The sequence below is a fragment of the Bos taurus genome, chromosome 20 (genome assembly GCF_002263795.3).
Source record: "Bos taurus isolate L1 Dominette 01449 registration number 42190680 breed Hereford chromosome 20, ARS-UCD2.0, whole genome shotgun sequence".
NCBI classification, from domain to species: Eukaryota; Metazoa; Chordata; class Mammalia; order Artiodactyla; family Bovidae; genus Bos; species Bos taurus.
The window spans coordinates 4,910,127-4,931,403 of NC_037347.1; the positions used below are offsets into that span (position 1 = coordinate 4,910,127).

Genomic DNA, 21,277 nt, shown 5'->3' on the forward strand with positions numbered 1-21,277 from the left:
ACTGAGGATGACATGAACAACCCCAGAAAGTACCTAACATGGGACCCAGCACAGGAGAGCCTTTATTTATATCAACATCAATGTGCTCAGTGAATACCTATTCCTACAACTCAAGGTCGGCTCTCTGCCCTCCAAATTCAGTTTCTGAAAAATGGGCAAGCTGAAAGAAGCACACGGCCGGATCAGCGCACTCTCTTTAATGGAAAGGAGATTCTCATTTCTTACAGAAACAGGTAAAAACATAAATACGGGTGGGGGCGGGGGGCAGCCGCAAGGCAGCAAGGGCCCGGGCGCCCGGCCCAGGCTTGGGGAAAGGCGGCCGTTACGAGGCTGCTGCGCCCGGGCTCCCAGTCCCAATGGGCTGGTGTTCGGCCGGTTAGGGATGCTCCTGGGCGCTCGGAGGGCACTCCTGGGGCCACAGCTAGGCACCAGGCTGCCTTTTCACTCACCACAAGCTGCGTAAACCTGGCCACAAACTCTCCCTCTCGGGGAACAAAGGCGCACGGGGCGGGAAAAGCTCCGAAGCCTCCGTGGGAGTGCATGTGACATCCGAGGGATCGCAGGATCGTGTCCGGAGCCCTCCCTCTCCCCTCTTTAGTCAGTGTCTCTCTTGAGAGGTGGGATCGGTCGGAGGCCTCCCAGACCGGTCCCTTCTCTACCAGGCTCGGATGCCGTGCAGCGTGGACACTCCCGAGTTGCCCTGCGGAATCCCGGGGCTCTGTACCGCGTTCAAGTCCCCGACGCCGAAGTTCACGAAGTTGTTGTTGGCGGCGGCCGTGGCCGTCTGCGTCGGTGGCGGCCCGGCCGGGTAAGCAGCGGTACAGCTGTAGCCGGGGCTGCAAGCCGCGCCCCCGTACCCGGGGTAGGCAGGGTAGGCGTTGTAGCCGTAGGCGTTGAGGCCCACGCCGTAGGCTGGCGCGTAGGGCGCCGAGTCCCCCAGGCAAGGCTTGCCATCGCGCACCAGCACTGGCACCGCGATCCTGCGGGCCGGCGGCGGCGGCGGCGGGGGCAGCCCCACCAGCTCCAGAGTCTGGTCTTGTCGTTGTCGCTTGCACTTGTAGCGCCGGTTCTGGAACCAGATCTTGACCTGCGTGGACGTGAGCTTCAGCACGCTGGCCAGCTGGTCGCGCTCGGGAGCCGACAGGTACCGCTGCTGCTTGAAGCGCCGCTCCAGCTCGTAGACCTGCGCCTGCGAGAAGAGCACGCGCGGCTTCCTCCGCCGTCGTGCGCGGGGTCGCTCGGCGCTGTCCGACTCTGGCTTCTCCAGTTCCACCGCCTTCTGCAGTGCGCACAGCTCTGAGTGGGGAACAGAAAAGCAGAGAGACGCTGTGTCACGGCCACCCAACCCCCCGGAGCTCTCGCCGGCTGATGGGCTCCAGTGGGTGCCACCCCTGTCCAGCCTGAAGCCCCTAGCTTGGCTGCGGCAGACTGTACGGTACACTGGGCTTCCGCTCGACAGCCAGCTTTTGTTGATTGCCTACTATGTGCCGGGCACGGCTGTTGGCACTGGAGAACAAGAGAGGTCTCTGTTCTCGGGTAGGTCACATTCTGGTGAGACAGATGGACAGTGACTTAAGATAGGCGGCAAAGAAAATAAAGCTCAGTGATGCGCTGGAGTGAATGAGATTAGGAAGACTTTGGTTTGCGAAGTTAAAGGAAGGAGACCTAGGCCTCACCCTAGGATTGGTCACACTGTCTCAAAATTACGGCAACCGAAGAAATAGAACGTCAATAGGCAGTTGGTTCGGTGATCTATCGAAGGCTCCCGTTCAAATGCTGTGAGAACTGTGCAGCGCCCAAAAAGCAGTGGGTGGGCAGGCGGCCTTGGAACCTGCCTTGAAATCGAATTGGATTCGAATCCGAATGGACCAATTGAAGCCGCAGTGCCCGCCGGCAGCTGTTCCGGGACTTTCCCTCTGCTACTAGACAAATCTTTCTAGGCTCACAAGACCCTTCCTGGGCTCACAGCGGCCCTACACCCGCGCCCCCGGCCTCCCCGGGTTCTTGCCAACCCCGCGTTGGGCTACGGTTTTCCCGCCGCGCATTCTCTACTGCCCGGCCAGCCTTCCCCCCGACCTCGGGATGTGCGCGGGGATACGACCACCTCCCTCAGTCATCTCTTCCATTGCTACAAGCCTTTCGTCTCGAGACACTTTCTATTTCCCGGAAAGACCCCCTAGGCTCTGGCCGCGTGAGGAAATTGTTATGGAAAAAGAAAGCTGCTAAAATCATTCTTGAGTCCGAGGTATCCCATTTTTTAAAATTCAAGATCCTTGTTTTCAATGACGCCACTCTCCTGGCACAAAGGAGGAAAGACCCCAGAAACCCCGGGTAAACGGGTGGGCTAGAGAAGGTCTTGGACCTCCTCCAATTGTGCGTAAAAGTACTTCTGGTGTGCAGCAATTTAATTGCAGCGGTTTTGGTCAGATCCTCAAGAAGACCTTTAAAAAAATAGAATCTTTCTTGCTGTGTCCACCACAAACAGATCGCTCAACTTCAACTTCATAACAGATCCAGGAGCAGGGCTGCGGCGCCTGGGGCTTTGTTAGGCCGGAAAAAATATATAAATATTTTCCCTTTCTTTCCTCTCCTGTTTCTGATAACCACGATCCAGCATTTCCTCTAAACCTCCGACTGGACGCCCAGGGGCCCTGGCAACAACCTCACTTCTCACATTCGGAGACCCCTTTGCTCCACCATCCGCCCAGGCACTCGCCTCTTCTGTACTCACGCCAGAGTTTCTGGGCCGCGAGGTTTGGGGACGAAAGCTATCCCAGAGAAGTGAAGGAGCTTGGGTTTTCTCCTCACCTTTCTTATCGGCTCGATGGTCCTTGGCAGGGTCGGGGTCGCCATAGGCACGCGGATAGAAGGCGGGGGCGGCTGAGAAGGCAGGCGCGCACTTGGCGGGCGAGGGCGCGGGGCCCAGCTCTGCGCGCAGCTCAGGGAAGCCGGGCGCCGCGGCCTCCGGCCCCGCGTAGGCCTCGGGCTTGAAGGCGGCCAGCATGCAGGAGGCGGGCGCCAGAGTGGCCTCCAGGCGCGCCGAGAGCTCCCCGGCGGCCAGGCTGCGCTGCTGCTGCTCCAGGTTCAGGATGTCTTTGACCGAGAACGGTGTGGGCGTGAGCGCGGGGCTGGGGAACATGGTGGCAGCGCGCGAATCACAGCGCCAGGTGGGCGGCAGAGAGCGGCGCTGCCCACGGCCCCTGGCAGCCTTCCTGCATGGTGCCCGCCGCGCGCCCGCGCACCCGCCTTCCAACTCGGGATGTGGCCAGGCGGCAGGTAGTGCGGGGCGCAAGGGGCAGGAGAGGCGGGACCAGGCCGGAGGAGGGGGACTCAGCCTGCCATTGGGCCGGGGGCCTCGTTGACAAGAGCGATGAGCACTTTCGTGTCACCTAATATAGTCATACGGCTCAAAAAAAAAAAAAAAAAAAAATCCCTCTGAGCTTTTTAAAGGGGCCGCGACACATTTGGAAGACTCCTTTCGCTCCTGCAGCCTTTAGCGTTAGCCTGAAAATCCTACCAGGATGCAAGCATAGGAAAGAACGCGATTATTCTCCGAATCCGACCTTTAGGCCGGGTTGGGTGGATCTGGGATTTGAGGAAATGTTGCTCAGCACCTGAAACAGAATAGGAAAGTGAAGGACTGGGTGGGTGGGGCTTCGGGGATGGAGTTATTTCCAGGCGTTTATTTATTACTGATGGTATGGTAGAAGAGTCTGAATAGGAAGAGACGCATTGGGGAAAGAGTTTGCTCTGGGGTGACGGCCGGAGGGAGGCGTTCTGGAGAACTTGGGATTCTGTGTAGCTGGCTCACAGGCCGAGTGGTGGCCTTTCTCCAAGAGGCCAGGCCCTGGGAACTCCTGGAATGAGTCAAGCTGGAGAGCGAGGTGGGTGGTTGCGGGATGGGGGAGCACCGCTGACAGTGCAAGTTACACAAACACAACTGCAGGGGGCGCCAGTCTCCCCCCAGAGAGACGGCCCTCCTCTTAATAACGAAGCGAGGCCAGCATCCCAGCAGGCCAACTCGGCGACTCGGAGTAGAGCCGTCTGCTAGGGAGTCCTAGCTCAGGGCCCGCCAGTCATTCTGGCCTCCCTCTCCCCACCTGCCCTCCCTGCCTAGGCCTTTGTCTGCATGGCCTCTGTCCCCAGCTCAGGTTTAGGTCTCAGGCAGGCGGGGCTCCTCTGAACCCAGCCGCCCACGATTTCTCTGGGCCGGCTGCGAGTAGGGTGCCCCTGCGGCGGCGGCGGCGGCGGCGGCGGCGGCGGCAGGGGGCCAGGCAAATGCGGAGAGGGCCTGAGGCGGGTGTTACTTTTTAGCCCAGGGTCAGTAAAGTAGGGATCTTCGGTCAGACTAGTCTTTGAGTGTTTCAGAACAATCTACCCGCTCAGATCTTGGGCTAGCTCTGTGCTAGTCCGCCTCATCCCTCTGGGTCCCTTGGAAGATCTGATTAAAACTTGTAGGGCCTTCCGCTCACCCCCAGAAAACTGTAGCAAGGCATTCTGTTTTGTGTACAATTTCAGGAAGGGTCCGGGCAGACAGAATGGCCCCAGGTTAAGGTCTCCGCCTTATCCTATCTTAGCGATGGCCAGGCTTGTCAGGGGGAAAGCGCCGATTTCCCACGACTCAGGCTTCTGTGGGAAGTCTGGGGGAGCGCGCAGACTCTGAGAACGGAGGCTTGTAGGGCTCGGCTCCTGGCGCAGGACTAGTTGGGAACTGGGGAAGAAGCGTTTGGCCCAGAAGAAAGGCGCACAGGGCGAAAGGCAACCTAAGGACAGGGCTCAGGGCCTTAGGCTCCGCATTGCGCGCTCAAGGCGCCCCTCAAGCCCGACGGTGAACCATTGCACAGCGCCACTGGGAAGGGCGCGAGAGGAGTCAAGCGTAGGCCCAACACTGGGGCTCAGCCAGCCCCTCATCAGATCCGCACTCCCGGGACCTGTGGCCCCCGGGCTAGGGCAAAGGGGAGCGGAGCCTCGCACAGCGATCGCGGAGTCTCAGGAGCCCTCCGACTCGGCTTGCAGGCGCCAGCCGTCAGTGCCAGCGGGGGAGTCCCGCTTCAAGTCTTTCAGCCGGGGACCGCGGTCGGTTCTGAGACTGTTAGCTTGGTCTTTCGTAGAGATGACTTTTTTCAAATATGGAGAATTCTCAAGCCCCAGGAACCCTCCTCATCCACCCACCTCCCAACCCTTGTTCTCCCTCGACGAATCTACAGATCAGTGGCCTCTCTTCGGCCCTACCTCGATACGGGCTTTCCGCCAACAGTACAGTAATTGCCCTCAACTAACCCAGCTTGGGGGCCCACCTCTCCTTTCAAGAATGTTTTTGGGGAGTGGGAGAGGATGCCTATCGCCGAGGCGGTGACGTCTGGCAAACGAGGCACATCCGATTCAATTAAACGTCTCGCTGAAAAGAGCTGGGAGCGAGGGTCCTGGGAGCGCTGTTAAGTGAATGGGCTGGCCGGGCGGCTGGCGATGACAGTTTGAAAGATTAGTGTGAGCCGACGCCTGAAATATTACCGTTTAATGGGGGACATTGAGGCTGCATCCGGGATCTCTGTTTTTAGTTTGTGTGTGTGTGTATGTGTGTGTGTTTTAAGAGAGAGTTCTGAAGGAAGAGAGAAATTCAGCATGTCCTCTGCAAATCAAGGCGGTAAAGATTTATCACCTATTTTGGGGCATGGAGGGGGTCCCTAAGGCTGACAAATAGTTTTGTGGGTCAGGTGTCATGAAAAGGAGAGGAAAGAAAACCTTCCATATTTGAACAAAATCGATAACTTTCAACCCCTTACACCCTCTGTGAATCTGGTAATATTTCCTCTTGGGTCTAAAATAGGCCTTAGTGCTGCCAGAGAGGAAAACAGGACAAAACTGGATAAATACGTGCAAAATCAAAATTGAGGTGACCCATGTTGGTCTGCAGACAAAGAATAATTCATAAGAGTAATTGAAGAGTAATTCCTAACCTTTCTTTGCAGTCCTCACAGTTTCTGAGTAAAAACATTTTTGTTTTCTTTCAGTGAAGCTGCAGTGGTTGGGGGAGAGGAGGGAGGAGGGGGGAAGAGGGGGGAGGGGGGAGGGGGGAGGGAGGAAACTTGATTCTCCCCACCAGGGATACATCTTCTTTCCCAAGGGCGACTGACCCAACCTGGCCGCCTCTCTAAGCCGCACTTTGGCCAAACTAGCAGGACAAACAAACAGCCTTCAGTCCAGAGAAAGGCAGAGACAGAGAGAAAGACAAAAGGGGGCAGAGAGGAGAGATCGAAAATCTATCCATTTCCTTGCCTTTTAAAGAGTCGGTGCTTTAAGATGAGCCAAATTCCAGGGTGACTGGAACGCGTTCTGCGCACATAAAATATTATTAATTGAAAAGCGATCGGAGCGGCCTGAGCCGGCCCCCGCTTTCCTGCAATCAGCACGGCCGGCCGCAAAAGGTATATATGATTAATTGAAAGATAAGCTGGAACTATCACCGGGAATGTCATTAATGCGCCGGGGAGACGTCCATTGGAGACAGGCGGCGTTATCCTCGGCTTTATCTTCAACAACGCCTCGCTCTCGGCCCGCGCCGGGGAAACAGATGGGGATTTCTGTCTGGGACGCTCGCCCCGTGTTTATATTTTGGAAAGAATCGCAACTCGTGGGAGTCCCCGGCAGGCCCCCTGATAAATGAACATTAGCACTTTTTCGGACTACTGTATCAACAAAGGGGCTACGGCACGGCAATAATTGGCGAGAAAGCAAACAGAGGGCCGAGAGCGCGCCTCTGCTCTTCGTCCGGCTGATGGATGAGTAGCGGCGCTGCGGCCGGTTCCCGGCCCTGGCCCCGGCTCCCTGGCTCCCCGGCCGCGGGGCCCCTCAGCCGTCCTGGCTTCCTTTCGGGCCGGGGCTTGAGACTTGGGGGCATCTCTCGGGGCTGCCGCCCTCGCTCGGGCTCCGGAAGAGTCCCAGCGGGCTCCGCGGCACTGGCTTTTGCCTGCCCCGGACTTGCCTTGTTCCAGGGGCTCAGCTGGTTCCAGTGTCTTGCGCTCCCACTGGAGGAGCCATTTGCCCTCGAACGTCATCCCAGATTTGCTTATCTCGATCGCTCCCGAGAGGAGAAAGACACTCAGAGAGGTGACGTGACTTGTTCAGGGTCACACAGACGGAAAGGGACAATTTCAGGATTCGAACACAGGATTAACTACAGACCTGTGAATCATTATGGCAGAAAGCAAAGAACTGTAGAGCCTCTTGATGAAAGTGAAAGAAGAGAGTGAAAAAGTTGGCTTAAAGCTCAACATTCAGAAAACTAAGATCATGACATCTGGCCCCATCACTTCATGGAGAATAGATGGGAAAACAGTGGAAACAGAGATATACTTTATTTTGGGGGCTCCAAAATCACTGCAGATGGTGACTACAGCCATGAAATTAAAAGACGTTTACTCCTTGGAAGGAAAGTTATGACCAACCTAGACAGCGTATAAAAAGCAGAGACATTACTTTACCAACAAAGGTCCGTCTAGTCTAGGCTATGGTTTTTCCAGTGGTCATGTATGGATGTGAGAGTTGGACTGTGAAGAAAGCTGAGCACCGAAGAATTGATGCTTTTGAACTGTGGTGTTGGAGAAGACTCTTGAGAGTCCCTTGGACTGCAAGGAGATCCAACCAGTCCATCCTAAAAGAAATCAATCCTGAATATTCATTGGAAGGACTGATGCTGAAGCTAAAACTCCAATACCTTGGCCACCTGATGTGAAGAGCTGACACATTTGAAAAGACCTTAATGCTGGGAAAAATTGAGCGTGAGAGAAGGGATGACAGAGGATGAGGTGGTTGGATGGCATCACCAACTCAGGGGACATGAGTTTGAGTAAACTCAGGGAGTTGGTGATGGACAGGGAGGCCTGGCATACTTTAGTCCATGGGGTCGCAAAGAGTTGGACAAGACTGAGCGGCTGAACTGAACTATGAATTGTTATTGTTTTTTAAGTGCACATCGCTGAAGTATCATCTGGAGAGGAAGCAGAACACTACTCCTTCCCCCAGTACATACCCCACGTAGCTAGAGAGGAGGGCCAGGCTGCTGGACTGGGGTTGCTGGCTTCGCCAAAGCCAAGGGGACTTCTGACATATAGTTCACCTGAGTGAGGGAGAGAGGGGAGGGAGACATTTAAAATTCCTCCTCCCCCTCTTCTTCCATTTCCTCCACAATCTCCTCCATTTCTTACCCCCTCCACCTCCCCCACATCCTTAATCTTCTCTTCTTCTTAGGTAACAACTTTATTGAGAGATAATAGATATAATTTATCCATTTAAGGTATGCAATTCAAGGACTTTCAATATTTTCACAGTTGCAATCATGACACAACTAATTCTAGGACATTTTTTTAATCATCTCCAAAGGAAACCTGTAGGCTTTAGCCACCAACTCCAACGCCTTCCCCTATCTCCCACCTCCCCAGCTCGAGATCACTACTAATTAATCTACTTTCTGTCTCTATACATTGACCCATTTTAGACATTTCAGACAAATGGAATCACGTAACATGTGGCTTCTTTCACTTAGCGTAATGTTTTCTTCAAGGTTCATCCATGTTATAGCACATATCAGTACTTTGCTCCTTTTTATGACAGAATGATATCCTGTTGTATGGGTATACCGTATTTTGCTTCTATATTCATCAGTTGATGGACATTTGGGTTGTTTCCACCTTTTGGCTATTACGACTAATCCCCCAGTTCACTTCTACCCTAAAATCTGAGCTGTAGAAATCTGGGGTGGGGGGGAACCCTTCTCCTGCCTGCCCCTTTAACTAACCCTGTCCTTCCCTGAAAGCTGGCTTCATGGGTCTGCCAACTGTGCACTCACACGGGCCTGAGCTTAGAAGGGCTCTGTGTTCTGTTGTTGCTGTCTGAAAATTCTTGGTAAGTTTTGAACAAGAGGCTCCACATTTCATTTGTTGTGCGCTGGGCCCCACCGATTATAAACTGGTCTTGATTTCTGGTCAGTCTGAGTAGAGTCTTGGAAATACTATCTCCATGTCTCCCAGGCCCCTGTAATCTCTCAGCCTTGTGGCTTCCTTTGCCCCAGGGTCTAGCCTTCTCTAGCCAGCTGGGACAGGCAGGAAGTCCTCTGGGCTGCTTTAAAGACTGTCTGTCCAAAGTTGTTCAGCCATAAGAAGGACCTGGAGCACACAAAAGTGGAGAGAGCAGGCAGATCCGCCTGGCTGCTAGGTGGTGTGTGAGTTTATGTTGAAGGTGCGAAGATGGGTGGGGGAAGCCCGGAGAAAGGCCTAGAAGAATGGGCCAGAACTTCCACCCAGCCTCCAGGTGACTCATTAGTCACTAATGGATACTTGGCCTGATTTCTACATCTCTTCTTTAAAAAGTTATTTATTTATTTGTTTTTGGCTCTTTGGCTCTTCGTTGCAGCATGCGGGATCTCTCACCCCGGCACACAGGCCTCTCTCTAGCTGTGAGGCGTGGGTTCCAGAGTGCAGGTTCAGTCGTTGCCATGTATGACTTGACTGCCCCCTGGCATGTGGGATCCCAGTTCCCCCATCAGGGATCGATCTCACGTTCCCTGCGCTGTAAGGGGGACTCTTAACCCCTGGACCACCAGAGTCCGTGCATCCTTGAGTCACACTGATGGACTGGGGTTGCACAGCCCCAGACACACAGACCCTGAAGGAGGCAGAGTTGTACCAAATGCGTACTAGACAGTGAGCCAGTTCTGGGTTCTAGCCCTGCTCCTCTGACTGGCTCGTCTTGAGCATGTTCTTTTTCTTCTCTGGTTACTGGTTTCATCTTTGTATCCTTGGTGTTTTTTCCCCTCGCTCCCCTCCCTCCCTTCCTGAGAGCACTCAGGATCTTACTTCCTCAGCCAGAGATTGAACCTGTGCCCCCTCCTTGGTGGTTTTAGGTGTACTTAGGGTCCCTTCCCAGCTGTGCTGAGAAACATCCCGTGTTGTTACTTGGACTCACCTGGGCAGTGGGGAAGGGCGGAGAGGCATATTGGTGGTTGTCTAACTTACAAAATGAAACTGGCTAACATGGTAAATAAGGTACCTGTTAATTGTGACATTATGCTATTTGGGGGAGTGTGGTCCATACAGCAACACACATTCCACATAAATTGAAAGTGATGTTAGGGAAAGGTGAATGGATTATTCTCACACGGTGCTGTGCTGTGCTTAGTCATTCATGCCCAACACTTCATAATCCCATAGACTCTATGTAGCCCACCAGGCTCCTCTGTCCATGGGGATTCTCCAAGCAAGAATTCTGGAGTGGGTTGCCATGCCCTCCTCCAGGGGATCTTCCCAACTCCGGTCTCCCGAATTGCAGGCAGATTCTTTACTGTCTGAGCCACCAGGGAAGCCCAAGAATACTGGAGTGGGTAGCCTCTCCCTTCTCCAGGGGAAATTCCCGACCCAGGAATCAAGCCAGGGTCTCCTGTATTGCAAGCAGATTCTTTACCAGCTGAGATACCTGGATAGCCTTAATCTCACACTACATATATTTAATTCCAGAGAGATTAAAAATTTAAACTTAAGAAATGAAACATAGCAGTGCTATAGATGACTAAGATAATAAGTTTGGAGTGTTTATATATTTGGAAGAGTGGATAAGCAGAACTAAAGACGTAGAAATTGAATTGTATCACCTGATGGCATAAAAATAACGTGTACAGCAAAACAAAAAACAAAACAAGATCAGAGTGGAAGGACTTCCCTGCTGGTCCAGTGGCTTGATCCCAGTGCGGGGGGCCCAATTTGATCCGTGGGCAGGGAACTAGATCCCACAGTGCCACTATGAAGGATTCTTGTGCCACAACTAAAGCTCCCACATGCTGCAACTGGGAGACCCAAGGAAGCCAAATAAATAAATACCTAAATATATTTTTTTTAATAAACAAAACAGAATAGAATCAAAGAGAAAATGACACACAGTTTAAGTGCTAGAAATAATGACCAAAACCCCTCTGATTTCCACAGTATGAAAAGAGTTTCTGTAAATCAACAAGAAAATGACTCAGCAAAACAATTGAAAAATTGGGCAGGAGTAGCAGAACTTTGCTAGTTTAAAGGAATGAAAGAAGGAAGAAATTAAAAACCACAAACCATGAGGCAAATGTTTTTACTCACCAGCTTGATAAAGATCACAGAATCTGATAATTACTCTGCCTCGTCACTCTCTTACATTGTTGATTGAAAGTGTGAACTGGTAAACTTCAGAGCAATTTAGTGCTATCAAAATAAAAAATATATAAGCCCTTTGAACAAATACTTCCACTTCTAGGAGTATTCTATACACACACATGTATGTATAGAAAAGTATTTTCATTGCAGTTGTATTTTTTTTTTTAAGAATCAAAACATTTTTTAAAAACCAATATATCTATCTTGGAAGACTGATTGAAGAAAATTATGTTCACCAATAGAACACAAAACTAGCAGCCATGAGAAAAAATTACTTCATTTATATGTATTCTTAGGGATACATTTTGAGACATTAAATATCAAACCAAGATGTAAAATTTCTATTTTAAATATGGGCATATGTGTATATATATATATATGTGTGTGTTTGTGTGTGTGTGCTTATATGAATTTCTTTTTTTGGAAGGATAAGCAAAATATAATGAAAACTTCTGGGGAAGAGTAATGGGGGAGGGGAGGTCAGGAATAAAACATGACTTTTAGTACATTTTTAAGGACAACTTCCTTCTTTTGTTTTTTGTTTTGTTGCCTACCATATGCATCTATTACCTTTTAAGAGACTTAAAACCAAGATAAACCCCAAATATAATGAATCACGTTATACCTTTACAAAAGGGGCAGAGATTCCTGGGCTGTGGAAACAGCTAGGCCAGGATCCCCTGCGGGTACATTTAAAAAATGCACATTTAAACGGGCCCCACCCCTCATTTTGGGAGCTTACAAATCAAAGGTGTGTCTAGTTTGAAACTTCTGCCCATGCAGCCATCCAATGAAGTCTCCAGTCTGAGAGAGAACTGGAGCTAAGGCATTAGTGGTAGGAAGAGTGAGGAGAGTGGTCAGTGGGGCTTCAGACGGAGGGGAGTGGGGTGACCGTTGTGCAGCACTACCAAGAGACAAGCTTCCCAGGTGGTGCTAGTGGTAAAGAACCCACCTGCCAATGCAGAAGACATAAGAGACCTGGGTGGGTTTGATCCCTGGGTGGGGAAGATCCCTGGAGGAGGGCATGGCAACCCACTCCAGTATTCTTGCTTGGAAAATCCCATGGACAGAGGAGCCTGGCAGGCTACAGTCCATAGGGTCACAAACAGTCGGACATGACTGAAAGGACTTAACACCCATGTGTGGAGGAACAGGATCTCAATGGTCCCAAATAGCACTCAGCAAATTGGCCCTCCTGATTTCTCCCTGACCTTGGGTCCAGGGCTAGACCCCGGTTTTGAGGGGGTCACTGGGAATGCAGCTCCCCCACATTAGTCAGTGCCCTGGCTTGTTGCTTGACAGTGATGTTGGTCTGGTGGCTGTGAGTGTGGCAGTTGATGAGGCTGGCAGGAAGGCTTGCTAACCCCACGCAGGCCCTGCTCCCAGGCTAGCTGTTCTGGCAGGTCCTGGATTTTCTGGCTCCTGGCCTTGGACCCACTGTCCATCTGTTTCTTGAGGGCCAGCCTCCAAAACTCTATCTGAAACAGCTCTGAGTCAGAACCAGATCTGGAATCTGTCCTAACAAGGCCAAAATGACTCTTCCCTATCTTGCAGGCGATAAATGGAGGGATATTATATCTGGTTCCCCACACAGAGGTGGGACCCTTGCAGTCACTGCTCTCCATAAGGAGGTGGGCCAGGCCCTGGGTCCACAGAGGCTGCGCCCCCCGCGGCCGGTCTGGGCTCCGTAGATTCCGCAGGCCTGCTTAGCCTCAGCGAGACCTTGCTTCCGTCTTCGGGAGGACTCTTACGGTGTTCGGGATCTGGCCTTCTCCCGGCGGCGGCGGCGCAAGGGACCACCGCATCTTTGCTCCAAGCGGGATAGTGCTCTACTCGTGGGATACCGGGCACAGCAGCCAGGAAAGCCGCTCGTGGCCTTGCGTGGAGCGCTCCCGTGGCTGGTGCCCTTTAAGTCCTCCAGTCCTCAAGGAGATGACAACCACCCACACCACATGCAAGCACCAGAAAAGTTTCGGGTCCTCATTTTCCGTTGGTATCTGGAACACAGGAGCAAACAAACAAGCAAGTGAAACAAATCTGAACATACCTTAAAGATGTTTCACTTTCCCAGATATTTTCTGGACTTGGGCAAGGTGCACTTTTTCTTATTCCTACAAGGAGATGTAATAACATCTTCTTCCATTTGTTGGTTTCCTTAACAATAGCTTTATAGTCACATCAGGGAATATCCTCATTATATATCTTGAATAAGTAATACACCATAAAAACAAAACAATGACGAAAACCCAAAATAAACACATAAAAAGGGTAATACAATGCAGAGTATCCCAGGCCTCTCCCTCAGCCACCCAGTTCCCATCCCTAAAGACAAAGTTGTTTCTGAGTTTATTTATTTATTAAAAAAAAAAACAACAAAACTCTATTGAGGCATAATTAACCTAGAACAAAACGAACACAGTTTAACTGTACTGTTTGATGAGTCTTGACATATGAATAAACCCGTATAAGGAACACCACAAAGTTACAAAAATTAAAAAAAATACAAAAATATTTGCATAAATTTAAAAAGGCTTCCTTTTGCCCCTTCGCAGTTAATTCCCACCCCACACATGTGGTTACTGGCTGAAAACAAATGTACATCCTTCTAGAGACATTTCCTGCAAATTTAAGTATTATTATACGTTAACAAATATTTTTTTGTTTTCTTTTTTTCAGAGAGGAACTACCTTTTCCCGACGCCTTTGCATTTCTGACTTGACAGTTTTTGTTAACAGCATCTTTTGGGTAAGCCACCTTCTCCTGCTTTGGGGAGTCTATTTCTATAACCGAATTTATCCTGCGTCCGTGGGTGTGACCCGCTTTAAAACTCGTGTTAATGTTTCCCAAATCGCTTTCAAACTTCCGTTGTCGTTTCGTGTTAATTTCGTGCTTTCTCTTCTGTCCGGCGGTCCCCCGCCTCCCCTCCCTGCTGCAAACCGCTCCAGCGAACACAGAGCGGAGCGGCGGAGAGAACCGAGACGCCGCTACAACTAGTCACTCAGGATCCCATCGCTGAAGAGCACAGCTGGAAAAGTCAGGTGACATTCGAGCTGGGTAGACAATGATTCGGAAAACCCTGAAGAAGGAAAATGGATTTTCTAGGGCCGGGGCACACCTGCGCGGTGGGTGGGTGGACAGCTCGCGAGCCGCGGCTTTGGAAGAGCCTTTGGCAAGAACGCGAAGCTTTGGGAGGAAGCGCCCTGGGAGAACCGCTGCCTGTTTTTGCCCATAGCTCGAGGGTGGGGGAGCGTCGCGGGGTCAGCAGTGCTGGGGCTCCGGCTGGGGTCGTCAGCCGAGGCTTTCCGGAGAGGTCTTCGAGAGTCTGTGAGGCCTCCCTGGCTCGCGCTGACACCGCGGCCCCCGGAACTTCCACCCTGGATTGCTGCGGCCTGGTCAGTGTCGAAATGAAGCTGGAAATGGGCGATCGCCACCTTTCTAGGCCCGCCACCTTTCCTTTTTCCTTATCTTCCTTCCTTGTCCCGCCTTTAGTCTGCTCTGCGAAATGCGGCAAAGTTTTCACAGCCGAGCACATTGCGAAAGCCTAGATTGCAAATTGCTGCATAGAAAAAAAAAAAAAAAAAATTCGATTCCGTGAAATTCGGTTCCGTAGGTATTTCTTAAAAGCTTCCCTGGGGCTTGGCGCAGGGGACCCGGCGGACAACAAACTTCGGAATTCCAGAGCAGATTCAGTGTCAGCGGAGGGGATATGGCTGATGGCATTCTGCGCTCGCAACAGATCGGCGAAATGCGCGAATTCAGACGCGAGAAGAGCACACGCTGAACTTTAGAGTCTAAAGGGCCGTGTTGACGCGTCCCCAGTCTTTAAGTGTACACATGACTGTTGTAGACTTTCAAGCACTTAGAAACAGCACAATGGAGCGTTTACTTTTGAGACGTGTATCTACGGAATACGTTCCCAGAGACCAGTAAAACCCGCTTTGAATGCGCTTACTGGTGCGCCTTAAATTTGCTGAAACGACACGGGTACCCAGACACGTATTTTAAGTACATAGGCACTTTCTTTGTGTGTGTTCTAAGTGCACACGGTCAAAAATATTTCAAAGGGCACAGCGGATGATCCCGTAAAATTCCCCTTGCTTCCTTGTCCTCTCCGGCCCTCCAGAGCCGTGCTTGGCACACACGCCGGGGTACGTGTGTCCTTGCGCCCTCATTGGGCGTCGCGTGTGCAGACCGTCCCCATGTGTGTGGAGGGTTGTGGCCTTGTATCTCTAGGTAGGGAACATCTTTTGTCTCTCGGCAAGAAGCTTTCCTCCGGGAAAGATAAAGTAATCGATAGGGTCTTTTAAATAGCTCCGCGTTTCCTGTTGGGAGAGGAGTATCAGCGCGCGCACCAAATCTGCTCTGGTATGTCACCTTATCTCCCGTCCCCGCTGTTGTCCCCAAACGCCGCCTGTCAAGGGAGACGCCACCCGCATTAGGACCCAGACTGGGGCCCTTCCGCTCGGGGTCACGCGCAGCGCCCTCGGCCAGGCCCCGCCGCCCCTTCGGGGTCTGGGAGGGTGGGGAGAAGAGGCGGGGGCCAGGGTGAAGGTCCCGGGAAAGCGGGGGCTAGAACTCGGGCCCAGGACGAAACTGACAGGCTGAAACCGACCCGTCTAGGGGAAGCCTTGGGGTGCCTATTACTCGCGAGGGAGGGGGTGATTTCTTTTTCCTTTTCTAACCACGAAAATAGTTGTTGAGAGCAGCGCTTTGGCACCTCGTGGGCAACCTTGCTTGCCCGCGTCCGGAGGAAAATCAGCTTTGACACTTGGAGGAGGCAGACTGGGCTTCTTGACCCTGCGGCGCGCCAGGCTGTTTCGCACCGCAATCTGCGGGCTCCGGGCGGCTCCTGAGGGGAGAGGCTCGAACCCTTCAAGCCCGGAGAGTGAGTGGGACCTCCGAATCCGGCCGCCGTTCTAGCCTCTGGCGGCGGCGCCTCGCCAGCCTACGACCGGGTCTGAGGACAGGGCGCAGAAGAAAGAGGCCGCGCAGGTTGGCTAGTCTTCTAGCCTTCGCAAAGGCCCTGGGGTCGCTCTCGGCTTTCCCCTCCGACGGTGAACCCTGGGCGGAGATCTGCAGGCCAGGCTTGGCGGGGAAGTGTTTTTAGATGTGATGACCTGCCGGTGGGCCCTGACCCTCTAAGCCCGGTTACCCCAATCTCCTCATTTTTCTCTTTCTGTATCAAAGGCGGTTGTATCTGGCTTTTTTTTTTTTTAAGAAAAATAATCCAATAAAAATAACAAATACCTTTCGTCCCCTTAAGGATGCACACAGTCACCAACCATCTAGATAATGTGAAATTCAGCCTCCCTTAATTTCCAGTCTCGTGATTCCTTACAGGGTTTCTTTCTTAACCCTGGGAGTCTGGCGGGGGAGCGGCGAGTGGGGAGCGGGGAGAGGGGTCGCGGGGATTACTTCTTGGCTTCCTTACAGACTTGCTCCCTTCCAGCTTGCCCAGGATCGTCAGGATTATCCCAACTGCTGAGGAAGGACCACCTACCAAACACATCCAGGGGAGAAATACAGGCCTTGGGAAAATTTGGGTTCTCACTTACCAGGATTTATTTATTCAAATAAAAATTATTGCGGGGAACTTATGTAGGGGAAACATCGCCTTTCTCTCTCACGGAGAGGAGCAGGCATTTCTGAATCTTCCTGGTTCTTTAACGCTTGGTCTGGGTTTTCCTGTTCCTTGTGGGCCTTTCCATTTTATTTTATGTGTAATTTAAGAAATACCAAATTGATTATTATACATTTTGTTGGTGACAGTAGAGGGGAGGCTCTAGCTGTGCATTCTTGCGGGGTGGGTCACTGACTGTGTTGAAATTAGCAGAATGTGAACTGCACCCTGCCGTGACATCTTTGAACCAGTGGCCCAATGCCCCCCATCTCTTGGCCATTTGAGTTACACGGTGACCTAGTTATTCAATCCTGGGTTGATCTGGAGCTGGTGCTCCTGGATGGGGGGTGGAGCGGGGAGAGGGCTGCTTCCCCCATGCCCCCAGGCAGGGGCCCTCACCAAAGGCTATTCTGAATGAACTTTCCGCAGCAGGAATCCAGGGTGCTTTGTTTCTTTTCTTCTAACAGGAATGTGTGGGATGAGAGTTGGGAAAGTTGGGATGTTTAGAGTTGAGAGTGGTGAGACCTGCCAAGTGTCGATCAGGTGTCGATCTTCAGAACACTGCTCTCTTCCTGGATGTGGCTATCTTCTTCTAGAAACTTTAGGCTGTTTTCTTAAGGGGAAGCTGTATTCCTCGTCCATGAGAAGTGGCGAGAGAGGCAGCACTGGGGACAGTTCTCAGCCAGTTCTTGGGTCCTGAGCAGTGACTTTGGAAGACACTCTTTGGGGTAAGAAAGTGAGCCTTGTTCCCATGACAAACCCTGGGGTGTCCTAAGCCCTAATCCAGTCCAGCAGTGTGCATGCTACCCCTCACTGAGCATGTGTGTGGCTTTGCAGGTGTCCCAGTTTTTGGAAACTTTTTATTCCAGCATCACACAGGAGTGAACAAAAGTAAACAGCCCTGTGAATTTTCACAAACTGAACATAGCTGTGTAACTAGAACCCAATTCAAGAAATGGGACATGACCCGTAAGCTCCTTCCATTTTCCCACAGGATAATTACTGTTCTGACTTCTAACAACATAGATTAGTTTTGCCTGTTTTTGAATGTCACATATAGCTAATTATGTAGTATGTATACTCTTTGTGTCTGGCCAGTTTTTATTCAATATATGTTTGTGAGATGCATCTACATGGTTTGTAGTTGTAGTTAGCTCATTTAATGTCTAACACTTGGTTGTATGAATCCACTACTATTGACCCATTCTCTATTTCTCTCTCTCTTTTTAAAAAAACTTCATTTATTTGGCTGTGTCAGATCTTAATTGCAGCTTGCAAGATCTTCATTTCGTCACGCGGGATCTTTCGTTGCCAGCGCACAGACTCTCTCGTTGTGGCGTGTGGGCTTGGTAGATGTAGCACGTGGGCTCTGGAGCACTCTGGCTTCAGTAGTTGCAACAGGTGGGCTTAGTTGCTCAGAGGCATGTGGGAACTTAGTTCCCCGACTGGGGATTGAACCTATATCCTCTGCATTGCATGGTGGATTCTTAACCACTGGACTACCGGGGAAATCCGCCCCCCATTTCCCCCCCTCTCTAAATTGAAATATAGTTGATGTACAGTATTGTGTTAGTTTCAGTTGTAGAGCAAAGTGATTTGGATATATATAGTGATAGTGAAGTCGCTCAGTTGTGTCCGACTCTTTGCAACCCCATGGACAGTAGCCAACCAGGCTCCTCCGTCCATGGGATTTTCCAGGCAAGAATACTGGAGTGGGTTGCCATTTCCTTCTCCAGGGGATCTTCCCAACCCAGGGATCAAACCTGGGTCTCCCGCATTGTAGGCACACGCTTTACCTTCTGAGCCACCAGGGAAGTCCTTGGATATATATATGTTCTTTTTTTTAAATATTCTTCTCCATTATAGATTATTACAAGATATCAAACGTAGTTCCTTGTGCTATATAGTAAATCCTTGTTTATCTGCTTTATATATGGCGCTATATCTGTAAATCCCATGCCCCTAATTTATCCCTCCCGCTCTTTTCCCATTGGTAACCATAGTCCGTTTTCCATGTCTGTGAATTGGTTTCTGTTTCATAAATAAGCTCATTTGTATTATTTTTTAGATTTGTGATATAAGTATAAGTGATACCATATATTTGTCTTTCTCCCTCTGACTTACTTCATTTAGTATAGTAATCCCTAGGTCCTTCCGTGTTGTTGCAAATGGCAATATTTCATTCTTTTTAGACCTTTTCTCTCTTGCTTACAGTGTTTGACTGTTATGAATAATGAGTGCCACTATGGACACCCTCATACACGTCTTTTGTTGAACATGTATACATCTCTGTTGGGCATATTTCTAAGAGTGCAATTGCTGGCCCATAGGATACTCATAAATTCAGTTTTAGTAGATTCTACTCAACAGTTTGCTGATTTACAGTTGTACCAACTTATGCTGGCAGTGTTTGAGAATTACAGTTGCACAAGAATTACAGTTCTTGTCAACACTTGGTGTGATCTGTTTTAATTTTAAGCCATTCTGTTTGGAGTGTAGGGCTGTCTCAGTGTGGTTTTATTTGCTTTTCCTACTGACTAATGAAACTGAGCAACTTTTCAAATGTTCATTGGCTTTTTTAACGTCCTCTTTTGTGAAGTGATGGTTTAAATCTTTTGCCTTCTTCTTGATTTGTGGGCATTCTTCACATATGTGGATAAAAATCTCTTGTTGGATATTTACTTATTGCGAAAATCATCTCCCAGTTTGTGATTTGCATTTTTACTCTCTGAATGCCACAACGTCTATTTTTGGCTCTGGCCTAGTGACATGCTTCTGACCTTGAAGTAGTAGCACTGCTGATGTATATGTCTGCAGTATCTGTGGCTTAGTATCTTTTTGGGTTCTGGGCAACCAGCTCTACCATCCATGGTAAACTCCTTGGATACATAACATATGCTTGCTTGATTCTGCTTATTTTCCTTATAGTTGCTAGAGCATTGCTTTTTCTAAGAATATTTTAGTCATTCATTAGATAGGGGAGACTCCATTAAAACTCTTTGGATTTGAAGGAGAGGGCTGAATTCACTTTTATGTATCTTTTTTTTTTTAATAAATAGTGGTGGATCAAATCTTTATATAGCAATTTAAGTGGAATAATTTAAGTTCCGTGAGTTTCTAAAACATAGACAATGTAAATATAGAGCTGTAGATGAGACATCCTGTCCCCCTTTAAGGTCCAATCCTTGCCTCGCCTCTCCCAGGTACTTTCTGCTGATTACTGCAACTCAGGAACAGCTGCTCTCCTCTTGGAACTTGGGTTACACATGAGTATAATTGTGTATAAGCCTTCTGGAAAGCAACTTGTGAATTCTCATTTTATGAATCTTTGTAACTATATGAGGTGAAAACACCAGACTATAATTCTTTTAAATTATTTTTAAATGTTTGTAATCCATTTGTATTTTTCATTTAAAAATGTACCACCTATTTACATCTTCTATTTATCTATTGAGATCTTAGTTTTTACTTATTGATTTTTATGAGATCTTTAAATTAGCTAGTATCCCTTTGTAATTTCATCCAGTGCTACAAATATTTTTACCATTTTCCCTTTTGTCTTTCTAAAGCTTTCATTTTTTTATTTTAAGGCACCTGATATAATAATATATAAAGGGGATACTCAAATACTGGTGGGGTTTTGTTTCCCAGTTAGGACTGGCCATGGGCCAGTGGCCGAGTGAATGCTCAGGGCTCTAGCCCACCAAAGCAGCTGCCCTGAGGCAGTGGGGATTCCACAGGACAAAGGCCATCCCTCTCTGGCCTAACAGACCATGAGGAGTCATAAGTAGCTGATATCACAGATTGGTCAAATCTGGAGGGCTGCCTTCCTTGAAATTTCCATCTTGGGTCCTAGAGCTGGTGAAGATGGGATGGAGGTGGAAGTATCATTGGCTACTTCCAGGACAGAAGGAAATTCAGAGCAAGTAAACCAACAGAAAGAGGTGAGGAAAGGAGGGTCCTGGAATTTGGGCTGGGGGTGGTTTTTGGGAGCATCCAGAGCAAAGGAAGGCATCATAAATGCCAGGCAGTGAGTCTTAGGGGTATGATTTGGAGCTCAGGCTTTGGAGTACAGGTGTTTGGATTCTTTAGCTTCCCTGAACCTCAATGTTCCCATCTGTAAAATGGCAATAATACTCATGCTTCCTCAAAAGATTATTGTTTGGGAATTAAAGAGGATAGTGTTATAAAGCAAAGATTCTCTGACATTTCTCCCATGGGGTTGGCTGGGAGGGTGGTTATTTCCCTTTGAATATGGGCAGGTTTGTCACTGCTTCAATCAATGTAACCAGTAAATACTCTAAAAGTGACACCACATGACTTATGTGGTAAGATCAGAAAAAGCCACATAGCTTTTGTTTTGCTGTTTGCTGGAACATCTCCTTTTGGAGCCATGTAAGAGGTCTGACTGGAGAAGGCAATGGCACCCCACTCTAGTACTCTTGCCTGAAAATCCCATGGATGGAGGAGCCTGGTAGGC

At 49.9% G+C, this 21,277-nt stretch overlaps 1 protein-coding gene and 1 long non-coding RNA gene across 2 annotated transcripts; one reads left to right on the forward strand and one right to left on the reverse strand.

The window, feature by feature from the left end:
• Positions 1-182: 182 nt before the first annotated feature.
• NKX2-5 (NK2 homeobox 5) lies at positions 183-3,261 on the reverse strand. Its single transcript, NM_001046443.2, has 2 exons — positions 2,809-3,261; positions 183-1,296 (listed from the first exon to the last, which is right to left on the reverse strand). Exons 1-2 carry the CDS (start codon positions 3,137-3,139, stop codon positions 656-658), a joined length of 972 nt encoding a protein of 323 aa, NP_001039908.1. The 5' UTR covers positions 3,140-3,261; the 3' UTR covers positions 183-655.
• Positions 3,262-13,373: 10,112 nt separating this feature from the next.
• Positions 13,374-16,498, forward strand: LOC104975192 (uncharacterized). The gene is made up of 3 exons (XR_001494426.3): positions 13,374-13,922; positions 14,123-15,542; positions 15,871-16,498. It is a non-coding gene; the product is annotated as an uncharacterized lncRNA (long non-coding RNA).
• The last annotated feature ends 4,779 nt before the right edge of the window (positions 16,499-21,277 follow it).